The sequence below is a fragment of the Terrapene carolina genome, unplaced genomic scaffold, assembly GCF_002925995.2.
Source record: "Terrapene carolina triunguis isolate 2854851 unplaced genomic scaffold, T_m_triunguis-2.0 Scaffold210, whole genome shotgun sequence".
Classification (NCBI taxonomy): Eukaryota; Metazoa; Chordata; order Testudines; family Emydidae; genus Terrapene; species Terrapene triunguis.
The window spans coordinates 27,657,518-27,682,827 of NW_020664561.1; the positions used below are offsets into that span (position 1 = coordinate 27,657,518).

The 25,310-nt window shown below is 40.7% G+C and overlaps 1 protein-coding gene across 1 annotated transcript in view; it reads left to right on the plus strand.

Annotated features, from left to right (window-relative positions):
* Positions 1 to 25,310, plus strand: part of LOC112109983 (guanine nucleotide exchange factor VAV3) — a 238,231-nt gene that overhangs the window by 201,887 nt on the left and 11,034 nt on the right. The window contains exons 21-25 of the mRNA XM_024204746.3: positions 8,408 to 8,473; positions 14,444 to 14,478; positions 16,631 to 16,747; positions 17,438 to 17,525; positions 23,333 to 23,462. Coding sequence (XP_024060514.1) covers positions 8,408 to 8,473; positions 14,444 to 14,478; positions 16,631 to 16,747; positions 17,438 to 17,525; positions 23,333 to 23,462 — 436 coding nt within the window. The remainder of the gene's footprint in view (positions 1 to 8,407; positions 8,474 to 14,443; positions 14,479 to 16,630; positions 16,748 to 17,437; positions 17,526 to 23,332; positions 23,463 to 25,310) is intronic.

The following is a 25,310-nucleotide window of genomic DNA, read 5'->3' on the forward strand; positions in this document are numbered from 1 at the left end:
CCTAGGAGCTGGAGGGAAATACCGGCTGCTTCCAAGAGCTGCCTGAGGTAAGTGCCAACTTGGAGCCTGCACCCTGAACTCTCTCCTGCACCCCAACCCTCTGCCCCAGCCCTGAGCCCCCTTCTGCACCCAAACTCTCTCTGAGCCCACACCCCCTCCTGCGCTCCAGATGGCTCTGTCCCAGCCTGGAGCCAACACCCCGCACCTCCCAACCCCATCCCAGAGCCTGCACCCCCAGCTAGAGCCCTCACCCTCCCTCGCACCCCAATCCCCTGCCCAAGCCCGGAGCACCCCCCCATACTATGAACCCCTCATTTCTGGCCCCAGCCCCAAACCCGCACTCCCAGCCAGAGACCTCACCCCCTCCTGCACCCCAGACTGGTGAAAATGAGCAAGTGAGCGAGGGTGAGGGAGAGCGAGCATTGGAAGGAGGGGGGTGGAGTAAGTGGGGGGCAGGGCCTCAGAGAAAGGGTAGGGTGGGGCAGGGCAAGGGTGTTCAGTTTTCTGCATTCGGAAAGTTGGCAACCCTAGGGCACCCCCTTCACTCATCTCACTTACAGCAAAGCTACCATTGTGCCTTCTGAATTTTGAGCCAGATGTCAATTAGTCAGTGGTGCAGAATTTTCCCCAAAGTGTTTAAATGAGTTTTAGAAGTACTATAGGAAATAGCAATATTCGTGCTTTGTACTTATCTAACACCTTCCAGCTAAGGATTTGACAGAGCTTAGCAAATGTTATTGACTCTCTTTGAGTTAAATATGTATAATCTCCATTTTACAGATAAGAAAACTGAGGCACAGAGAAGTTAAATATTGTCTTCAGGGTCATGAAACAGTTCAGAACTTTTGACTTCCAGTGTTATGCTTTCACCATTAGGCAGTGCCACCAGTACCTGAAGTCACATCATGTGCCACCTTGTTAGAGGTATGGTGTTGCATTAAAGATTCAGTATTGACTAACAGCTGCCACATAGGAGTATGTTTTGAGAAGTGGATGGTTCTTAATAGTGACCTCACAGGACTGCTCTGGCACTTGTGGATCCATGCTACAGCAATCTGAATTTCATGGGAAGACTTCTTGTACAGTAATTCACATGCAAGGATGTCCACTGACAGTGTGATCTCTTGTTATATTTCATAAGAATGTATGAGTGTCTTGTGCCATTTGTACCACACATTCTGCTGAGTGCCCCACTGACTAGTTAAATGCGGAACACTTACAAGGAGAGATCAGAAGTGCATATGTGTGGTAGTAAATTAAGGCAATAGGGAGATTATACACATCCCAGATTTGTCTCTTCCTCATTTGAGGTAATAGAACAGTTTAGTTTAATATGCTGCAATGCTAGTTGAACCAGCCTAATACTGAAATGCATTATACATTGTAGCCGGACAAAAATAGTTTTTTGTACAAAAATCAGAGTTAAACATGTAAATATTTATTAGAGGCCTATCCTTTACCAGTGATTTGAAAGAGACCATACGTAGCGATTTCTGTGAAGATGTTTGTCTGCATTTTTAAACTGTAACTCAATAGTCTGTTCATGAGCTCATCAAATTTTGATTCTAGGCGCCTTTCTAATTGCCAGGTAAGTATGTTACTTGCTGTGTCATTTTATTGTGTGGGTATCATTGATGTCTTTTGCTTTAGATAAATATTCCTTTATTATATATACTATCAGATTGTATAGCATGTGGGCACATGCAAAGTTGATGTTGTAGGGTTCCATTCCTGTAAATCCTTACTCACATGAATACAGGTTACGCACTTAAGTATTCTCATTGACTGTTGTGGGATGAATAAGATCCTGCACTGTGAGTATAGTTTTCTGGACTGGGCCCTGAGTTAGTAACAGTCCTGGGTGGTTAGACATTGAAATCTGTAAAAAGGTTCACTTTGGGGTATAAACAGAACACGAGAAAATACATAAACACCATGAATAGCTAATACTTAGTAAGGAATGGGAGGAAAAATCATATTCTCATATGGGTTAAGAGATGCAAGAATTGCTTCCTTATGTGCCCCTATTTTGCATTATTTTAAATGCATATCAATAATTCTCTCACATATTATATTCTAACTAGTGCTCTTTACCCCTTCCTCACCTTCCTACACATTTCTTTCTATTTGGAATCGGTGACAGTTGCTGTGATCATTACCTGGGTGTGATAAATTGCATAGCAATCTTCCCAGGAAGATAATGTTCCCATTGAATATGCTTAGGGCACTTCAATTCAAGAAAACTACCAATTTTTCAAGAACACTCATTAATTCTGCTCCTTTTTACATCCAGCTCCACCCTTGTTTTAAATTCCTGAATGATGGTTCATGTGGTGTGTTATGGTGCATTAATTTCAATGGGAGTTAGGCACCTCGGCACTTTCAAAAATCACAGTAGGCACCTCTCTGGATCTTAAATTGCCTAAATACCTTTAACAATCTGGACTTCAAAGCCTAAATATGGATTTAGGAGCGTAACTTTAGGCACCCGTGTTTGAGAATGCTGGGCCTAGCCCAGTTCTGAAAAGGGCTGCCAGACCTGGTCACAGATGTGCAGTTTATGGATCTGAAAGGCCTTTTTTTTCTAGCTTCCCTACCTTCAGAAGGCAATCAATCCATTGGTAAATGCCGAAGTATGGTGCTTTAATGAACAGTTTACATTTGGTTATGAAGAGTTGGTAAGAAGGTGAGTGGAAATATGAGGGGTTATGTAAGAGTTGAACTCCAAGGCGATTCTTTCACGTATTCCCAAAATATATAGTTATAGCTGTACACACCGAGTGCATGTGTGTTTAGTGATTTGTGACTCTTGGACCACTTCCAGTATGTGGCTCAGGAGACATATACTTATTAAAGTTAGGTAAAGCCCATTATAAAAAGCGATCTTGATTTGTTGCTAACTAGTGGTGATACATGATGGGGAGGATAGGTGGTAATGAAATTGCAGTTGGGTTGTATAGGAGTCCCACCAGCTGATGCGGTGCTGAGTCAATACATTGTTTCAGTTGCCCTATGAATACCCGTTCCCTTGCCAGCATTTGCTCACATTTGGCCTTGCTTCAATATAACTCCATTCAAGTAGACCTTCCAGAAGACTGTGAACCCAGGGCTCAGTTTAGGTGGATTATCTTAAATGGAATTTTTCTGGTGAATTGACCTGTCCTGAATGTTGTTAAAAAATCATTGCCAGTGTGCATGGGATGTGGTCCCATTTGAATCTTTCTTGTAAACCATCTTTGGTCTATTAAAAGCTTTTAGATGTTAGGGCACATGAGGGATCTTGCTCGTTTAATTTAATATAAATCAGGTCAGGATATTTTGAAAAGAAGCTTTGGTTTTGGGTTACTGCATCAATGCAGCTCTTAAACTGACTGTATTTATCCATCTGATCATCTGGCAAATTGAAATCATGCTGACTTCAGAAATGGTTTATTTTCCCAAATGAATGTGCACGCTCTTCCATCAAGACGTTTTGAGGGTGGTGATGGATTTGAAAGGAAACGTCCATTATCTTTAATGAGGATTTCCTGCATAAATCTACCAGATCTGTATCAGGGAAGACACTCTGTGCCCCCCAGATCTTTTATTTCAGGCTCTCTGATTACTGAAAGGATTAGTGCTGGGACAACAAAATAATTAAGTTCTTCTTTGAGTGCTTGTTCATGTCCATTCCAATCAGGTGTGTGTGCACCGCGTGCACTATCATCGGAAAGTTTTCCCTTAGCAGCTCCCATCGGGTCGGCTGTGGAGCCCGCTGGAGTGATGCCTTCATGGCACTCAATATATGACCCTGCCGACCCACCCCAACCCCCCTTCAGTTCCTTCCTACTGTCCGTGACCGCCGTTGGAACAGTGCTCACTTACTCAGCAAGTACTCCCTTAGCGTTCTTCTGTTAGTCATTACAGCTTATAGTTAGTGTTATAGTTAACGTAGTATAGATAGTTAGTTTAGATAGTAGGTTGGGAGCGGGGTCTCTCCCCAATCCCTAACCCCCCTTGGAGTCTGCGGCATGCCGCGAGCACAAGGCTTTAAGCCCTGCGGTGCTTGTATAAACCTATGCCCATCAGTGACTCCCACAACTCTTGTTTAAAGTGTCTGGGGGAAGTGCACCAAACTGAATGGTGCAAAATCTGCAGGGCTTTTCATCCAAGAACCAAAAAGGAGCATGATTTCCAACTAAAACAATTGTTAAGGGAATCTGCTGTCCGCTCACAGCCGGCTGCAGACCACCAGGACCCGGCACCAGGCGCGTCCGTACGGAGTGCTCCGGCATCCGTACGCGACACGGTGCCGAGAAAGGACTGTACCACAAAAGACCGTCAGCACCAGCACTCCCTGGCACCGCACCGAGGGATAATGGCCCAGCACCGCTCAACTTCCCTGGTGCCGCACAAGAGACACAAGAAGGCCGAAAGAGGGCACTCGCTGGTACTGATATCTGTGGGACCGTCAGGAGATGCACGGGCGCACCCCAGAAAGGACCCGGTGCCAAGTCAGCACGAGTCGGTGCCATTGACTTCAGTACCCCACAGGGGACCGTCAAGTCCGGCACATAGCAACTCTTCGACAGGGCAGTGCCAGGTGGAGGTGTTAGAGCCACCCTCCACCCCGGACACTTTTGAAGCCGCCAGAGACCTCATCAAGATGACGGCTGGACAGCCCCCAGCTCTCAGAACAAGCCTCCGGTGTCGATAAGACCAGTACGGTCTAGAGGCAAGGCCGCTATGATGCGGCGCTCGCAGTCCCCGGCTCGGCACCATACCCGGTGGCGCTCTCAGTCACCTTCGCCGCGGCACCGCTCACCGGCACCAAGCCCCACGAGAGCACCTCCGACACCAGCGATGTGACACTCCCCGTCCCCAACACTGAGGCCAGACCGATCCCCGGTGCCAGCAGAGGATCAGCACTGACCCGCAGCACGAGGCATTCAGCCTTGATCGCCGGCACCAGATACCCGCTACTGGTCCCCATCACTGGATCCCGGGCACCGGTCCCCAGCGAGATCATCCAGGAACTGGTCCCCCAGTTCATCACGGCACCAGTCGTCGGTGCCTGGGCCCTCGCACCACCATGGTCTCGCAACTGGTATCTGCTTCCTCGGAGTCTGATGCCAACTTGTACAACTCGATGCACAGTCAACATAGGTCCAAGAGGCAATGAAGGAAGGTGCCGCCAGCCTGGCAGCTGCAGTGGCAGCCCCCGGCGCAGTGGCCCTTTTGGACCCCCTGGGCTTACCATCAGGCCCAGGGTACCTTTTGAAGGGGGTTGAGATCAGTAGCATCAGAACACCGGTCACCCCACTCTCCTAGGGACAGGCCTATGCCTCGGGGATCCGAGGCTACTCTGTCCCAACTGCCCCTTCAGTCTCCAGTTTCAGCAGAGGCAACCCCAAAACAGGACCAGTCACAGAGTCAGGATACAGCATCCCAGGCACTAGCTAACTGCCACAGGGGCATTCACTGACCAAGAGGAGGTCAGAGAATCGGAGGGGTAGGAGGACCCGGTACCCCCTCTGGCTTCCTTGTCCTCTTCCCTGATGAAGCTGTGGCAAGGGCGTCAGCTTCGGGCCTTCCTCCAATTGACCATAGGGCACATCAGGACCTCCTTAGGCGGATTGCCCATCACATGGGGTTGCAAGTGGAGGAGGTGGTCAAGGCCGAGGACCCCATTGTGGATATTCTCGCTCCCAAAGGTCCATCACGAGTAGCTCTGCCTTTGATCAAAACTGTTGAAAACAACATAAAGACCCTGTGGCAGACCCCGGTCTCGATTCTGCTGACTGCCAGGGGTGACAACCCATTCGCAACCCAGAGCAACAAGAAGTGCCCAATGTTCTGCTCCTTCCAGAAACACAGCCTGGGTTCAATCATGGATACGTTTCTGCTACCCTGGGGACCGCTTCATGTATGCCTTCCCATCGGTCCCACTTGTACACAAGATGCTGCTCAAGATCCGCAGGGACACAGTGGAGGTCATTCTGCTGGCCCCTGCGTGGCCCGTCAACGTTGGCACACCACACTTCTGGAGCTGTCAGTGGACACCCCAATCATGCTACCACTCTACCCCGATCTGATCACTCAGGACCAGTCGCCTCCATCACCCAGACCTCCAGTCCCTCCACCTCATGGCCTGGAAGCTTCATGGTTAAACCCCATGGAGCACCTATGTTTGGAGCCGGTAAGGGAGATTCTACTCGGCAGCAGGAAACCTTCCACCAGAGCTACTTATCTAGCCAAGTGGAAGAGATTCACTTGCTGGTGTGCCCAGCAACACCCCCCCCCACCCACTTCAGGCGTCTATACCACTCATCCTGGAGTACCTTCTGCATCTCAAACAGCAGGGCCTAGCTGCAGCATCCATCAGGGTGCACCTTTCTGCTATCTCAGCCTTCCACCCGGGAACATCTGGACGCTCCGTATTAGCTAATCCATGGTAGGATGTTTCCTCAAGGGCTTGGAATGCCAATATCCACAGATTAGGCAACCAGTTTTTGCATGGGACCTTAATCTGGTCCTCACCAGCTCATAGGGCCCCCTTTTGAACTGCTGGTGACTTGCTCCCTGCTCTATTTGTCATAGAAGGTGTCCTTCCTGCTAGCCATCACATCAGCCAGACGGGTGATCAAATTAAAGCTCTGACCCACCTTACACGGTCTTTCACAAGGACTAGGTACAGCTCAGGCCTCACCCAGCCTTCCTCCTCAAAGTAGTGTCCCAATTCCACACTGGTCAAGACATTTTTCTATCCGTCTTCTATCCTAAGCCTCACACCAGTACCCGGGAGCAGAGGCTGCACTCACTGGATGTTCGGAGAACACTAGCATTCTACATTGAGCGTACAAAACCATTCAAGAAGTCAAACCAACTGTTTGTGGCGGTAGCAGACCGTTTGAAAGGACTCCTGGTCTCATCTCAAAGAATATCTTCCTGGATCACATCCTGCATCCGCACATGTTACAAGTTAGTCAAGGTCCCAGTCCCAACTCTTACGGCACATTCCACAAGGGCACAACCCTCGTCAGCTGTGTTCCTGGCCCAGATCCCGACACAAGAGATCTTCAGCAACAACTTGCATACGTTTACCTCTCACTATGCTATCACCCAACATGCCAGAGATGATGCAGCATTCAGCAGGATGGTGCTCCAATCAGTGATTCCTTAACTCCGACCCCACATCCGGGGTAGAGCTTGGGAGTCACCTGATTGGAATTGACGTGAACAAGCACTCAAAGAAGAAAAGACGGTTACTTACCTTCTCGTAACTGTTGTTCTTCAAGATGTGTTGTTCACGTCCATTCCAATACCCACCCTCCTTCCCCTCTGTCGGAGTAGCCTGCAAGAAGGAATTGAAGGGGAGTCGGGTTGGCAGGATCATATATTGAGCACCATAAAGGCGCCACTCCAGGGGGTTCCACAGCCGACCCAACGGGAACTGCTAAGGGAAAACTTTCCGACGACCGTGCACGCAGCACGCGCACACCTGATTGGAATGGACGTGAACAACACATCTCAAAGAACAACAGTTGCAAGAAGGTGAGTAATCATCTTTTTGCAGTACATAGCACTTACAGACTGCACTGCTTTGTCATTCAAGGATCACAAAGTGCTAGGTGGGTCAGTATTGTTATCCCCATTCAGTGGTGGGGAAACTGTCACACAGCAGAGATTATATGACTTGTCCAAGATCACATTTTCTTTGCTGCAGTGTTTACTCAAGTGTTGCCCCTAATACACGACTCTTCACTCGAGTGTGGTGGTGCTTTTAAATCAAGTTGGCTGAGGGTACAGGCTGCGTCTGGAGTTAACACAACTCATCAACTGCTAAGGACTTGTCTGCATGGGAAGTTAGTGCCCAGCAAGCTACAATGTGAATTTACAGCACTAGCTACTCTGCACTTACACTGCATGTGGACAATCTTACCATGCATCAGAAGTGCCTCTGTGTGCTTTAGGTTAATATGCTTTAAAGTGCTAACCATCTTAGCTTGCTGCTCACTAACTTCTCTTGTAGACAGGCCCTAACACAATCACACTGTGCAGCTCAAGAGTTACTTTGCAGCGTGGTTACTCACACTTCAGAGTAGTTAACTCAAGTTACCTACATTCGAGTTAACTCTGCAATGAAGATTTAACCACATGAGTCAGTGACATAATTGGGAATTAGAACCCAGATCTCCTGAGTCTAATCCTTTCACCCTATCTACCAGACCACTCAGATTTAACCATTTGTAATTATTACTTAGTTACAGAAGTCAAGAAATTATTACTTTACAAAATTTGAGTAAGACTGGCACTGAATTTTAGAACGTTTACTGTTCGTTTATTTAAATGAATCCCTGTGCTTACAGGATTGCTTCCAATCTACACAGTCATTTGCTCATAATGGGAACTTTTTGTCTATTTCTAGGGTAGAAATCTAGTCACAGGGGAGCTTGGCTACTTTCCAAGTGATGCCGTAAAGCCTTGCCCATGCGTAAGTACAAATGTTTAATTGTGTTTGTCGGTATAATAGTTTCCTCAGGAACATTCATAGGAAAAGTTGCCTGGTTCATACCAGGGTTTCATTAATCCTGCCTTGTGGGAAGCATTATTTTAGTTTTTGTGTTTGTATGTTACATTCGATGTTGTTTAAAAATATAACATTCTAATGCTTTTGGTTATTGGATTTAAATTGTAAGTGTTAAGCAAACATGCTCAAGAGATAGATTTTAACTTTTGGGAGTTTAATAAATTAAATTGTCTAAAGAGTTTTCAGATAAATACAATCAGACTATAGAACAAATATATTGTGCAGTAAAGCTGTTGGGTTTTTTTACAGTGAGATGAAAATGCTGTGGTTTTAATCTGTTTCCCAGTCACTTTGAATTACAGAGAGAGATTATACCATAAATAGTGAGTTTAAAAAAAACCCTGTAAAAGTAAAAATAGAATAAAGAACAAACAAATGAATAAATAAACCCTCCAACCAGATCTTTCAACATACTTCTGTATCCCTGTATGCTTTGACCTGCCTGTGTTTTGTGTTAAGAGGACAAATACTCTCAAAATACTAAAAACTGCAGCAGAATAACGATAAGAAAAATTAATTTACAGTATGTACTCCTAATTTTTGTATGAGCATGTTAATATATTGTGCACTCCTTCATTGTGACTTTCCATAATACTTTGGATCAGATCACCATTGTGTTACTCCAGATTTAATGTAGTATAACTCCATTGAAATTAGTGGAGTTACATTGGTATTAAACCAGAATAATACAATGGTTAAGGGGCTCCCTTGCTTTGCTGTAAACATGCTTTAACTTGATTCAGAACTAAATTCAACTCTATTAATAAATCTACTTTGATTACAACATTCAAGATGTCATCATGATGGTAATGTTATTAGGTAGCAACCTTTTAATGATAAAACAGTTTTGACACATTATGATGGCCTTTAAGGTTTAGATCAAACCTTAACTCCAAAATAAATCTCTACATTAGTAATACATCATAATATTGTTTAACAGCAGATCAACAAATCTTTTACCATTTATAATTAGGGCTGTTGATTAATCGCAGTTAACTCATGCGATTAACTCAAAAAAATTAACTGCAGTTAAAAAAAAAATCGTGATTAATCGCACTGTTAAACAATAGAATACTAATTGAAATGTATTAAATATTTTTGGATGTTTTTCTACATTTTCACATATATTGATTTCTATTACAACACAGAATATAAAGTATACAGTGCTCACTTTATATTATTATTTTTAATTACAAATATTTGCACTGTAAAAATGATAAAATAAATAGAATTTTTAAATTCACCTCATACAAGTACTGTAGTGCAATCTCTTTATTGTGAAAGTGTAACTTACAAATGTAGATTTTTTTTTTGTTCTATAACTGCACTCAAAAACAAAACAATGTAAAACTTTAGAGCCTACAAGACCACTCAGTCCTCCTCCTTGTTCAGCCAATTGCTAAGACAAACAAATATATTTACATTTACGGGAGATACCGCTGACTGCTTCTTATTTACAATGTCACCTGAAAGTGAGAACAGGCATTCACTTAGCATTTTTGTAGCCGGCGTTGCAAGGTATATTTACGTGCCAGATATACTAAACATTCATATGCCCCTTCATGCTTTGGCCACCATTCCAGAGGACATGCTTCCATGCTGATGATGGTTGTTAAAAAAATTATTCATTAATTAAATTTGTGACTGAACACCTTGGGGGAGAATTGTATGTCTCCTGTTCTGTTTTACCTGCCATATATTTCATGTTATAGCAGTCTCAGATGATGACCCAGCACATTTTCGTTTTAAGAACACTTTCACAGCAGATTTGACAAAACGCAAAAAAAGTACCAATGTGAGATTTCTAAGGATAGATACAGCACTCAACCCAAAGTTTAAGGATCTGAAGTGCCTTCCAAAATCTGAGAGGGACAAGGTGTGGAGCATGCTTTCAGATGTCTTAAAAGAGTAACACTCTGATGCAGAAACTACAGAACCCGAACCACCAAAAAAGAAAATGAACCTTCTGCTGGTGGCATCTGACTAAGATGATGAAAATGAACATGCATCGGTCTGCTCTGCTTTGGATCGTTATTGAGCAGAACCTGTCATCAGCATGTCTTCTGGAATGGTGGTTGAAACATGAAGGGACATATGAATCTTTAGCACATCTGGCACGTAAATATCTTGTGGCACCGGCTACCACAGAGCCATGTGAACGCCTGTTCTGACTTTCAGGTGACATTGTAAACAAGATGTGGCCAGCATCATCTCCTGCAAATTGTAACCAAACTTGTTTGTCTGAGCAATTGGCTGAAGTAGCACTGAGTGGACTGTAGGTTCTAAAGTTTTACATTGTTTTATTTTTGAATGCAGTTATTTTTTGTACATAATCCTGCATTTGTAAGTTCAACTTTCATTATAAAGAGATTGCACTACAGTACTTGTATTAGGTGAATTGAAATATATTATTTCTTTTGTTTTTTACAGTGCAAATATTTGTAAGCAAAAATAAATAAAGTGAACACTGTATTCTGTGTTGTAATTGAAATCAATATATTTGAAAATGTAGAATCATCCAAAAATATTTAAATAAATGGTATTCTATGATTGTTTAACAGTGCGATTAATCTTTTTAATTGCTTGACAGCCCTATTTATAATCTCACAATCCTGTTCACAGAGATACTTATCATTCCATTGTTACTTTAAATTTAAGGCTATGTCTACACTATGCAGCTCTTAGCGACACGGCTGTGTCGCTACAGCTGTGCTGCTAAAAGGCGCGCAGTGTAGCCGCTGTTTGTCGGTTTTTGTCGTTCAGTTGCCAGTTTAAACATAGCCTTAGTCCTGTTAAACAGAGTGACAACGCAGATGCCTGATAAAGATAATATACTACTCATCAAAATGTTATGTAACAGAGCTTAACTTTTTTTGTAACCCTATTACCATATTTTATTAAGCATAAAGGCTGTGGCAGTTTAGTGTCCCACAGTCATGCTGGATGGTGTTGGGTACAGTCAGCACATGCCTTGAGCTAGTGTCAATCATTGGAGCTGCCCTGTGGATTTAGAAACGCCACTCTAGGGCAGTACCTAAGATAAATATAGGGGGCTACTGTAAATACTGTGGAGACCATATTTATTTATCGGGCAAAATCAGCTCATTTTGAAAGAGTACCACCGTCGTTTAAAGTGGGAAACTCACATAGTTAAGGAAAAACTCTTCTGTTAAAGCTACCACCGCAACACAAAGATTACTTAGTGTCTAGTGACATAGCTTTCTGCTAAATTTAGAAATATACTATTAAGCAGAGGATTGAATGAAAATAACATGATTTTACAGTATGAATAAATATTATTCATGACATGTTAGCAACCAGAGGCATAAACTGACAAGAAAGATGAATTGATTCTTCACCACTGCTAACTTGGAAGGGGAAAATATAAACATCTTATTATGACAAACAATGCAGTTAAAGATACCGAAACAGCTATCAGATTTTTAACGTATTATAACTTGTACTATTATTAGTGTTACAGTCTTTACAACCGGCCAATATAAAAATGCCCAGAAACAGCATAAAATACATATATCAAAAGGCTTTAGGAATGAATATTGAATGAAAAATTGCTGAGTTCCAGAATATCAAATTCCAGTCCCTTCTCAGCTATACCTATAAATGCTTTATTCTTATTGCAATATGCAGTATTTGTCAGCAGACATTTTTATACCATATGAATAGTATCAGAGTCTGTGTCTTTTGTTCAGTTTTCTCATTGCGGTTGCTTGGATTTGGATGTATAATACAGTGCAAGCCAACAGCTTCTAGTACGTTTGATTGTTTTCTTTTTTCTCTGCAATGGACAATCTTTATTTTACAACTCAACACACTCGGGGTTGAAAAGGATTAATGATTGCTGGTGTTCTAGCCGTCTGCAACCAAAATGACCTGCTATGATAGATGAGCCAAACCAATTTAGAATTTCAGATTCCATCCAATATAGGACTGTATGGGAGGGTAGTGGTCTTCCTAATTGCCACTACTGTCTTGCCACTGGTACACTCACATCAAGTAATTTGAACTACTTTCCAAACTTCATTCTAACAATACAAAACATTCAAAATGTAAAATTCTGTAGGCTAACATAATTATAGAAGTATCTTACATATAAAGACTGGCTTTATATACACTGGGCTTTTTCCTGACAGTTTTTGACTGGAGCAGCTTCACTAATGATAGGAAGGTAGGAGTGCTAGCTGTCAGCATTTTTAACGTTTAGACCGTCTCTCAGCCAGGTGGGAATGATGCCTGAGCTCTATCTACTACGCTGTTGGTAACAACGGCCTAGCTGGTTTCATTCTGATATAATGCTGCTTTATTTTCCTAGTGCTTGTCAGAGGTTCGTGTAGGGATATGAGAGAATGTGTCACCAACTAAATCCCAGCCCATGTCTGTTGTAGCTAAGCTTTGATGCAATGGTGTTACAAATGGACAGTATACTTTTTGAATTTGTTTAGGCTGTCATGGCTTTGGAGTCCATTATAGATTCACAGCTGCTCTCCTTCTTGTTCTCTTACAACATATACTGACATTTGGCTAGCAATAATTCCATTCCTGATCTCTTTGCATTTTACAAAAGCCTTCCATTGTTCTGGTTAACTCTTGCCCTCTCTCCCCCAATCTCTCTGCCTAGTCTAATTGCTTTTAACACCATCCTGGGTGGAAGATTTATTATCATACAAATAAATAGGTCACACTATTCTTAGAGCAGAACTCTTTAACATATTGACAACAAATTCACACTAGTGGCGCCTTTGTGCTTTGGGGAAAATACAGTTTTTGGTGATAATGTAATACAGATTGTCAGCATTAAAATCATAGATTCAGATGCATTCAAATAAGGTTAAGAGGCTGGTTATCTGTCCAAAGTACCTTTTACAAAAGCACTTAGGAGGAAAAATTGGCAATCACACAAAATGCTAAGGGCAGTAAGCAGGACTCTGAGCTCTGCAAAGGTCATTTCAGAACCTGAACCTTACAATTTGGATCACAAGGGTTGGAAGCAAATCAACACTATGCAGGATGGGAAGTTCAAGCTAGCCAAACTTGTGCCCTCCAAGAGGGTCTCAGGGGTTTTGGTATCTGTTGGTGGGGAGCATGGAAGTCGGTTGGGGAAATATTCATTCAATTCACATATTGTATATGCATATATATACTATCCTTTTTTGTATGTTTGATTTTAGTTTATTTTAAACTATTTGAAAATTAAACAAAGCAGGAACACATTTTGAAAGGACAACTATTTAAATTCAAGTTTAAGAGTAAAACTTGTGTCATGCAAATGTATTAATAAATTCATACAATACCTCAGAAATGTATGGATTATTCAGTTAACCATCTCAAGAGATTATATAACATGCCACCTAAGCTTTTACTTCAACTAAGAATAGTGCCTTTTCAAGGCAATCTAATTCAAAAAGCACTTAGTGAATTTAGTGTGCATCATTGTACATTCAGTTGCACACTTTAATGATGCATTGCAACAATATGCCCTATTAGATGAGCATTTTATGGATGAAATGAGAGTGGAGGCACTGCCAAAATCCACTTCAGATAGATTAAGAAAAAAAAGCAATATGGAATTTGTAGCACTTATCTGTCCAAAATTTAAAAAAAACTCCCCCAACAACAACAACAAAATACATTAGCTTAATATTCTGTCCTGTTTTCGGACCTATACGAGGTATTCACACTATTACTTTATTCTGAATAAAGTAGACTAATAGATGAAGAAATGTGATCAATCTGATTCTTATCCCCTCGGTTTGATGTAGGGTATTTGGTCATTAGATCAGTGCTAACTAATTTGTGAGTCAATTAGAAAAATATTCTTTAAATAATTATATTCTATGATATCTTTTTACACCCTAGGTGCCTAAACCAGTAGACTACTCTTGCCAACCATGGTGAGTCCTGGACTAGTCCTATGAAAATCACATTGAAATAGACAGCCATAGAGAGAAAACTGTGTTTATCACAATCTAATTCAAATTGCTTTAACCTTTCTTGGCTTCTGAAGAAGGTATTGTGTAGCAGTTTTGGAAAACAACACTGAATATGCACTGCCTAAAAGCATTTCTCATATAATAATGTGCTTAATGATTTTGACATTTTGTTTACAAGTCTATATATACACAGGCTGTATCCCAGAGGTCTCTAAAGTGGTATAAGAAAAAATCAGTACAACATGAATTATGCAAGAAGATCTTACATTTTAAGTGGCTAAACAAAATGAAGAAAGTGATATTTTGTTTTGTGAATAATTCTGCTGAAATTTTGTTAGACAGAAAAGCTATCTATTAAGTGATGTAAATGGACAATGTATCAACTCTACAACCACTGTCAAAGTGAATCATAATGTAGTGTAAACCCTCTGCTCTGGAGTGAATTTGACTTAAAAGGATTATAAATTCACAGTGACTGATTCTGTTTTTACAAATTTATTCCTGATTTATACTGGGTTGCAGTAAGTGAAATCAAAATCAGATCCACTGATCCAAACAAAAACTTAGCTTTCATAGACAGTGAATAAAATCCCAAAGGGGAAAAGTTGCTGTTTTTAATTTGATTCTAGCTTCAATTATGCTCCTTATAGTTTTGACAGAAGAAAGGACAAAAATAGCATTGTGTTCAAAAACTAAAGTTGAGGTTCTTTCAGGATAAAACTTTATTTTCTAAGCATTTGTAACTTAAACGTGGGAAATTGCCTTAGGCTGAAACTTGCCTTAAAAAGTCTCAGCCTGGGAGCTCATATTTTGTGATAATTTGAAGAACATCCTCTCTAATACTTTCTTTTAAAACTAAAAGTAGCCCCAAAGTTGAAATTTGAATTTTTTTGTGATATTTAAAGATTTTTTAATGATAGATTAAGTAGTGTAACTATATATACAACTGGATTAAGAATCTTAATGTATTATAGTTATATGTATTCATTTTAAAAAATTGTGCACAGTACTGGTTCCAAATATTGACTGAAATTATTCTGCTTTTAAAAAGTAAAAATAAGCAATTGTTTCATTTTAATAAATGCACATTTTTCCCCCACAGTTAAAAATGTAGGCCCCAATTCTGCAAGCAGATCTCTGCAGGCAGACCCTTATGGAATCTTTTGTCTCAACCATTTCAGACCTGGCCATAGTTTAGGGCTGAAGTAGATTTTGAATCTCATCTGTTGGGGTTTAGTCTGCACATTTACATTTTAGCCTTTAGAGTAAAATAAATAAATATGAATCAAATGAAATTATTTTTGTTTGTTTAAAAACAAAATTAGTGCATCAGTTGGCTGATTCTCCAGTCTCTTACACCAACTTCACCTGAAGGCAGTGGAGTTACACTAGTACAAGACTGGTATAACATAGTGTATATACAAAATATTTCAAATAAGTAAATTCCATCACCTGGTCCAGGCCACCGTTTAATTATATTTTCAGTATAGGCCTCAGTTCAGCAAAGTACTTCAGTATGTGCTTAAGTGCTTTTGAAGTCAGTGGGGTTTAGGCACATGTTTAAGGTTTTGTCTACACTACCACTTTTGACGGTAAAACACCCCCCTAAGTTTCACCAGTAAAATTGCTGGTCCCAACATAGCTAATGCCGCTCATTGGGGGTGGTTTAATTATGCCAGCAGGAGAGCTCTCTCCTGCCAGCAAAGAGCAGCTACGTGGGAGACCTTACAGCGGCACACTTGTAGTGGTACAGCTGTGCCGCTGTAAGGTCCGTAGTGTAGACATAGCCTAAAAGTTAGCACATGCATAAGTGCTTTCCTAAACAGGGATGAACTTAATCTTGTGCTTCAGTGCTTTTCTGAATAGAAGCCGTAGTCCTTTGTGCCCAAAAGTGGGAGAGCATATTGCACATTTTACCATTACTTATAAATTTCTGTGCTTTTTATTATTTTCCTGCACAATCTTGAAATACAGTTCATTTACCAGTAGCTTTTGACGTATCTTTCATTCACCATCTCATGTAAAATATTGGAACATTAAATTGTGTATTGGAAAGACCTACTGCACAGCTTCAAAGATGAGCATGACTAGTATTTATTTGCTTTCCCTACAGGTATGCAGGAGCAATGGAGAGGCTGCAAGCTGAGAGTGAACTTATTAACAGGGTAAATAGAACTTACTTGGTGCGACACAGGACCAAAGAGTCAGGAGAATACGCAATAAGCATTAAGTAAGTGGGACAAGCACTTTTACAGAAATAGATTTCCTGTTTTCATTATTGCCTAGGCAGATGTTTGTAATCAATAAATACAGAAAATCATGAATCTCATTGCAGCTTAGATAATCATCTAATATCCTGTCACTTAGTGCATAAAAATATCAGTTGCTGGAAAAGTAGTTCAGGCATAGGACAAAAAGTGTAAATCAGCATAGCGCCCCTGAAGTTAATGGAAAGATACCAGTTTACAGTGGCCTCTTGGATACTAACAGGCAATTGTTTAGTCCTGATTCAACTCCTGTTGATGTTAAGGGGAGTCAGTTCAAGTCTTTAGTTTCTAGGACATTTCAGTAAAGAGTGTGTTAGCAAATACATTTCAGTAGAGTGTGTTCGTTCTATCAGCACAAATTACTAAGCGAGTCTTGTTTGTTTCTGCATCGATCCTCAATATGAACTTGAAAGCAAGCAATATATGGGATCCCCTAATTAGAAGTAACTTTTTTTTCGGCATACAGGCTACATCTTCATTCATACACTAATAAATATATTTGGTTAATTAGATGTCAACTGTGTATTGGCATGGATATACATTTCGTCTTTAGAATTTATTCATGTAGTGTTTTTGAGGTATGCCCTCGGGTAATTATTGATCACCACTGATTAAAAACACATTTATATTAATAAGTTATTAATTGCCCACAGGTACAATAACGAAGTGAAACACATCAAGATTTTAACAAGAGATGGCTTTTTTCACATTGCAGAAAATAAGAAATTTAAAAGTTTAATGGTAAGTATTGATTAGGTTTTTTCAGTGTGCAATTCCCATGTAACTATTGCTGTTAAAGTGCATGGTGGTTCTCTAGATTTGCAGAAATGTGGTGTGCAGAAATACTTTCAGGTTAGAATCATGTCCATCATTCCTTTATATATTTGTGATGTTCAGTCTTAGATGTCAGTGAAGATGGTGTTGGTGTATGCTTAAAAATATTTGTATGTAAAATTAGAGCCAGCTTGGGGCCCTTCAATGATATGCTTGAGAGGGGAAGAAACCTGCACATGGTCAGTAACTGGTGAAGTCTCTGCATTCACCTGAGAGCAGAGATTACTCCCTGGTAGTATTCCTCTTCATGCTAACCACCCCAAAAAGGGCAGGGAGTAGGCTGGACAATGACCCCTGCACATCTAATAAGCCTTAGATGTCAGGGGACATTGTCCTGCCTGTTTCCTGGCCTGTGCTAATAGGGACTATGCTACCCCAGAACAGAAATTTTGTTTTTCTGTCACACATCAATATAGGCCAGTGCCTGTCGAGCACAGTCTGGTGCTCGGGTTGTCTCTACCCAAAGAGGGTTTTTTTTATTGTTGCTACCACTGGTTCCGCTCTTGCCGTGTAAGTAGTAGTGTTGATAAGGCTCTAGGTGGTTTCTGGCATTTTCAGTTTTGTGTTGGCTAACCCTGTTGGGACCAGCTCTGTCTAACCCTGTTCAGAATGTCTGGTGTATATAGAATAAACGTTGTGTCTTATCTATCATGGCACTCTCAACACTGACAAACTGTTCAGCTTTCAGCTGAGGAGTCCCACAAGCTGTTTAACCAGCGTTGTGTCCCTCTATAGCGTGGGTGGCCAAACTTACTGACCCTCTGAGCCGCATACGACAATCTTCAGAAGTTCAAGAGCCGAGGCACATCTGCCAGGGCTTGGGGCTTCTGCCCCTCGGGAGGCACCTGCCAGGGCTCGGGGCTTCAGCCCCACTCTGCTGAAGCCCCGAAACCCAGCAGGCATGCCCCGCGGTGCTGAAACCCCAAGACCCTCCTCCCCATTAGGTAGAACCCCCTATCTCACCACCCCACTGCAAGGCAGGGGTCCTGAGCTCTCCCCTCCCCCCTCTGCCCAAGTCTGGTAGGTAGAGAATAGAGGGGGTTGTGTTCTTTACCTGTAAAAGAGCTGCATGCAGCTTGCGAGCCCCAGTTTGGCCACTCCTTGTCTATAGCAAAGGGGGCATATCCAGAGAATGGACCTGTGACTGGAGTGCTGACATACTAAAGAAAACCTTAGCTGGAGTAATGGCCCATTGGGATCATTGTCACCCAGCCTAAGTAAAACAGCTGCTTTAATTTATGATGGGGGCCAAAGTGTTGTGGATTGGGGGAATACAAAAGTGGTCCCTCCCGCCACCTTCAGGTCCTACACCAAGCAAAGCTGAGCCACGCTCAAGAATTGAGCCCAAGTCGTCATAATTGCCTTGTACAGTGTGTTTTCATTTTGTTACTGATTTAAAATGTTTCCCCAGAATCCTCTGGTAACGGGGAGAAAACCTTTTGAATCCTGAAATCTTCTTTGGATGATTTTCTCAATAAGAATCCTGACCCTTTATTTTGTTAATACATATACATATAAGGAGTCTGAATGAAGTACCTCAAATGCATTTGTAAAATTTCACCAAGCAAGCTTTTGCTGGTATGGTGTTAAGGGAAGCTAGTTCAATATATTATATTTAGATCAATCAGTTAAATAACATTTACACTGCACCTTTCCTGCATACCGCTTCAGAGCACTCTACAAACAATATATTCAAATGAAGGATAATGCAAAGCAAGAACGGGGAAGGATGTTGCAAAACAAGACAGTCTTAAGACTTGATTTAAATTTAGCACATGAAAAAAAAGGGTTCCAGTCTTTAAAGCAAGAATATTCTGTGAGTGACAAGGAGTTAAACCAAGATCTACACTCAGTGTGATCCTATCTCAAGAAATCCTCATTTGAATGCAAGCAGCATAGACCCCATGGCAAGTACACTCCAAGCTGATTTCACAAACTGATGTGTGTCTTCACTTGGCAGTGAAGTTCTCTTAGAACAAGAGCAGTGTGCCCAGAGATCTCAGTTTTGATAACAAGAGAGCTCAGTAGAACTTGCAAATGCATGAGGGAAGGGGTAAACAAACATTTCAGTAGTCCATTTGGGAAATGATGAAAGGGATATCAATATCTTGTCAAGACATCTCATCTGGAGTCAGATCCTGCAGAATTTCCTTAGGTGATGGTGAGACAGTTTTACAGTGTGTTTGATACCAATCTCAAAAGAACGCTGCAAATCAGAAATAACTACAGGATTGCCAGCTTCGAAAGCAAAAGAATGGAGCTCCCATCAAAGGCGACAAACAGGGAAGATAACAGAAACCTATGCTGAAAAGGCCCATCAGTAGCAGTTTGGCCTTGTTAACATTCAGTTTGAAAAAGTTGCTTGATTCCCTAACCGTAGTATTATAAAGTATGCCATGCAATGGTAGAACAGACTGGTGGATCTATGTGAGCACCATTGGCATGTGCCATAGACCAATTACTTTGCTGTAGAGACCAAGAACATCATCAATACTGTCCAGAAGAAGCACGTAAATCCAGTACAAACTTAGTTTTTAGAGTGGATCTATGAGTGGTAGGGAAAACCAAATCAGCTATCATGAGAGCCCAAAGCAATGACCTGCAATGGCACTGTACATTTCTTTTAAGGTAATAAACAAAAGTAGGAGCTCTCCAACCCTGCTTTTTATTTATCAAATATACTGTGAAAACTATGGCTGTCATGTGGAGAACTTAGGGTGCCTGGCTATAACATGTAAGAATCCAGTAATATAGGGCCAGATCCTGAGCCTGTGTACTCGTATCTCAATTGACTTCAGTGGAGCCTGGTTTACATTGGCTGAGGATATGACCATTCATCTCTCTCTAGGCTCGTCACAGTAGATGTGTATATCAAATGTTTAAAGTCATCATTTTTCAAATCATTTTGGTGTAAATAATTAACACAAACGAAAGTTTTAAAACTGGTTCTCAAACCTTTGTACTGGTGACCCCTTTCACATAGCAAGCCTCTGAGTGCTACCCCCGCTTATAAATTAAAAACACTTTTTAATATATTTAACATCATTATAAATGCAGGAGGCAAAGCGGGGTTTGAGGTGGAGGCTGACAGCTCGCGACCCCCTAGGTAATAACCTCGCGACCCCCTGAGGGGTCCCGACTCCCAGTTTGAGAATTCCTGTTTTAAAAGTACACCTCTACCTCGATATAACGCTGTCCTCGGGAGCCAAAAAATCTTACTGCGTTATAGGTGAAACCGTGTTATATTGAACTTGCTTTGATCCACCGGAGTGCGCAGCCCTGCCCCCCCGGAGCACTGCTTTACCGCGTTATATCCAAATTCGTGTTATATCGGGTCGCGTTATATCGAGGTAGCGGTGTAGTTGATATTCTGTGATCCTGACATAAAATTTTACTAGGCACAGGGCCATTTCACTGATTTGTCAGTTAATAAAATCTGTCTTGTTATAGCAATAGACTTACTGTCTTAACCAAACATCATCAACTCCTCCCAACTAATCTGTACCAGGTTACACACCATTCATTTTGGTGTTCCATATACCAGGGAATCCATTTCCGAATGCTGCCTACAAACCACCCTTTCTAGTGCCTGTTGCCTTGGTTATCTGAATGCCTGGGTACTCACTGATTATTTGTGAAAGCTACTGCAATGCTGACATTGTAGCATGCCTGCTGTGTTAATATAAGATAACGGAATCCCAAATATTTCTTTTTGTTCCTGGCTTTTCTGTTTACTTGTAGTGCTTGGAGGTCAGTGATTGTGAACTACTAAAAGCAGGTGTGGATTTTACTTTTGGTTTAGACTCTACCTTTGAGCCAGCTACTGAGACGTACAACACTGTACAACATGGGACTGAAGAGCTCCAAAATTCAGTTCAGAAGTTTACCAATAAGACTGTTTTCATGAACTTACACTTAGTGCACTAGATCTTGGCTAAATAATTTAAGGGTCATTTTATTCATTGAAATTAATTTATTGCATGGACCACTTTAGATTTTTGTAGGAGATCCTAGGCTGGTTTTGGGGGGGTTTGTTTGTAAATCAGAATGAAATTATTGCTTTTTCCTTATTTGCACTGAAGCTTGGCCTGATTGATTTTGTTTTTGGAAACTTAAACATGGCAGAACAAAATGGGATTATTGAATGAATTGGTGACGGGAGTTAAGTGTTTACAATAAATGAATTACTGTATTTGATTTTGAAAAACGAAATGCCATGCTTGAAGGAACAGAATAATTAACTGAAGTGTGTTTGCTTTGATTTTCCTACCCAACGTTTACCCTCATTCCTTACTCTGTAGAGAAGCTCTGTACTGAACTTATTCACGTAAATCTGTTGATCCAATCCATAGACTGGCTCATTCAAATCTAAGGACTTGTCTACACAGTAATGTGCACTGCAGGGGTATGATTTCTAAATCACACTAACGTGTCGCTCATTTATTGGTCTCCGTAGACCCTGCTGGTGTGCATTAAATGTTCACTAGTGTGCTTTCACAAACATACATTAAAGTGCAGTAGGGAACATCTTATGCACACCAACAGGGTCTACATGGACCACTTAATGCACAGTATGTTTGTGTGCTTTAAATATCACAGACCCATTGTGCACATTGCCCCACCACGCAGACAAGCCTTAAGAGTTGCATACTAGATTTGAATACTGCATAGAAATATCATGAGTTCTTAATGTTTGGAGGTGTTCCTTCATATTTACAATGAGAACTGTATTGTATTGTACCTCCTTAGCTTTCATATTCTATTTTGGCAAATAATTTATGAAACATATGGAAAATTCTCAGATTGGATCCATGGAGAATGTGAAAAGCTGTGTACTCTGGACTTATTCCTGATGCCATCTGATACAATGCACATTATCTTATGAAATCACCTTGAAACCTTTACGTGGTCCATATACCTGAGGAGAAAGCACCTGTTGATTATAAGGCTCACACTGTTATCTGGTGTCTGTGTTTTCAGAAGAAGATTTGTGGAGGATCATTATTCATCACTGTAGTAAAAAGCTGAGAAAGTAAAGATAGGTACAGTGAGGAGTTAGCAAGCTGCTGACCTCCCCTTTTACCTTTGTTCCATAAGGAAAATATTAATTAATCAACCTGATTGAAAGGGGTAAATACGCCTTTCAAACAGAGAAGTGCGATTTTTTGTCCTATAAATTTGAATCAAAGCATTAGTAACTCAAGGACAACAAACTAAATAGAAGGCAGTGATACAAATAGGGTGTTGAGCTCATCTATGCAGGGAGTAGGTATTTTAGGTAACATGGCTTTATGTATATTTACTGTGCAATTATCCATTATAAATAGAGTTGGGTGGAAGTTTTTCAGCAACTAATAATCTCACCAAAAACGCATTTTTCAGGGCACCGAAACTGTTTGTGAATCTAGGTAAAATTCAGCAAAAAGTTTAATCTGCAAAAAAGATTTTTAAAATGTCAAAACAACATTTTGAAAATAAAATGCCAGTTTGACCCAAGTGAAATATTTCCATTTCTTGAATGAAACCAAATGCAATTATTTTCAGGGTGTTTTTTGTTTTGTTTTGTGTTTGGCCCTGAACTGAAAAATCAATTATTTGCTCAGCTCTAATGATAAGATCACCTGTATAAGAAAACTATCATTAACTGTATATCTTACTGTTGAAAAGAATGCAAATTAAATTTCCAGTAATGTTTTATTCCCTCTTGCTCAAAGGAACTTGTAGAGTACTACAAGCACCACTCTCTCAAAGAAGGTTTCCGAAGTTTGGATACGACTCTTCAGGTTCCATACAAGGAATCTGAAAATTCAGATGAACAAAGGAGTAATAAAGCAAGCAGTAACTGTGAGTATTATCATTTTACATATTATTTGCTGTTATTTTAACACTAAAAGCATAATGATATTTATATAAACATCTTCATTTTGCATTTTTGACATGTAACTAATTAATATGGTAATGCATTCAGCTAGGATTTTTCTACAGCTAAGCATAATCAGATCTGCCAACAGGTTTATGAACATGTCTAGTGAGACTTCCTTGCTGCCAAACTTAAAATCAGGTTAGTGTTCAAAAATCTATTAGAAATGCACGTGAGAGATTTAATTTGGAGGCTGCCTAGTTTTTGCAGATGTTTACATAGGCGGCACTGTTTTCAGTTACATGCATAAATAAGTAACCATTTCTAATCTTGTATTGAGATTTAAATAGATCAGTCATCTAATATAACTGCATTTTTGTAAATTAGGGTTTCAGTAAAGACACACACACAGTTTTTCAAGTAATATGTCATTTGTTGAATCATCTCATTTGTTTTTTTATACCTGTCTTTTAAGGCCATAATTTGCAAGCAACACTTCTAAAAGAGTTTTCAAAATACATACCATATAAATACCTGTTAAAAGACTTTGTATTTTTGGAGTAAATAGCTACAATATGTGTCAAGTATCAGAGGGGTAGCCGTGTTAGTCTGAATCTGTAAAAAGCAACAGAGGGTCCTGTGGCACCTTTAAGACTAACAGAAGTATTGGAGCATAAGCTTTCATGGGTGAATGCCCACTTCATCAGACGCAAAGCTTATGCTCCAATACTTCTGTTAGTCTTAAAGGTGCCACAGGACCCTCTGTTGCTTTTTACAATATGTGTAATATTGCTCTTATGAACATGTAACATGTTCCATTTTAAAGGAAAGTCTATAAAATTGTTATTGCCTTTTTAGAAGTTCAATGCTATTTAAAACAACTGTTATGTGGTCTGCTGAAAATATTTAATTTTTCCCTGAAAGAATATTAGACTTCACAGCATTTCAGGCAATGGCCTTATCTTTGCACTGCACCAGATAAGAAGAAGAATATAAAAAATAATGATGACTTCAACAATATGAAGACTGCTGTGAATGAAGATACAGTCAAGCCCAGTGTCTTGTGGCAATGATTTTGACTATTCCATCATTTTCACTTACTAGATTTCTTCTTGGATTTTCACTTGTTTAGCTATACTCCATGGACATGCATATATAATTTCCAAGAGACTTTCTCATTTTTATTTGGTAAAACAGGAGCATTAGGGGAATTTTAGGACACATTATTTTCAGATTATTTTTCATCCATTTTCATTGTTTTTCTTTGTTTCTTTCTATCATCCTGTTTCCTCTTTTCTTTCTTCTCTTGTTTTCTTTCATTGTTTCCCCTGGGTGTATACAGTACAATTAAACACCTGTGGATGGCCTGTGTCAGCGGACTTGGGCTCGGGCTATGGGGCTGTAAAATTTCAGTGTAGACGTTCAGGCTTGGGCTGAAACCTGAGCTCTGGAACCCACCCACTTCCCCAAGCCCAAACATCTACAGTGCAATTTTATAGCTGGGTGAGCCTGAGTCAGCTGATATGGGCCAGCCACAGGTGTTTAAATGTAGTGTAGACAAACCCTATGAGTTTTTTGAGTTTTCTCCCTCCTATTGTATCCCATGTTCTCTCAGGACTTCACGTCTGTTCCTAGTTATTCTCTGTCCTTGTCTCTTTTCAAATGATCTTTTCCCCCCATTATCCTATCTCCCTTCCTTTCCCCATCCCTCTCAATCTCTATGCTCTTTTCTCCTCACCCCTACCTGGCATGGAGTGCCAGTGCAGTGACTAGCATGAGGAGTGTACCCTGCCTGCCTTACCTTTGTGTTTATTTTGGTTATTCTCCGAGAG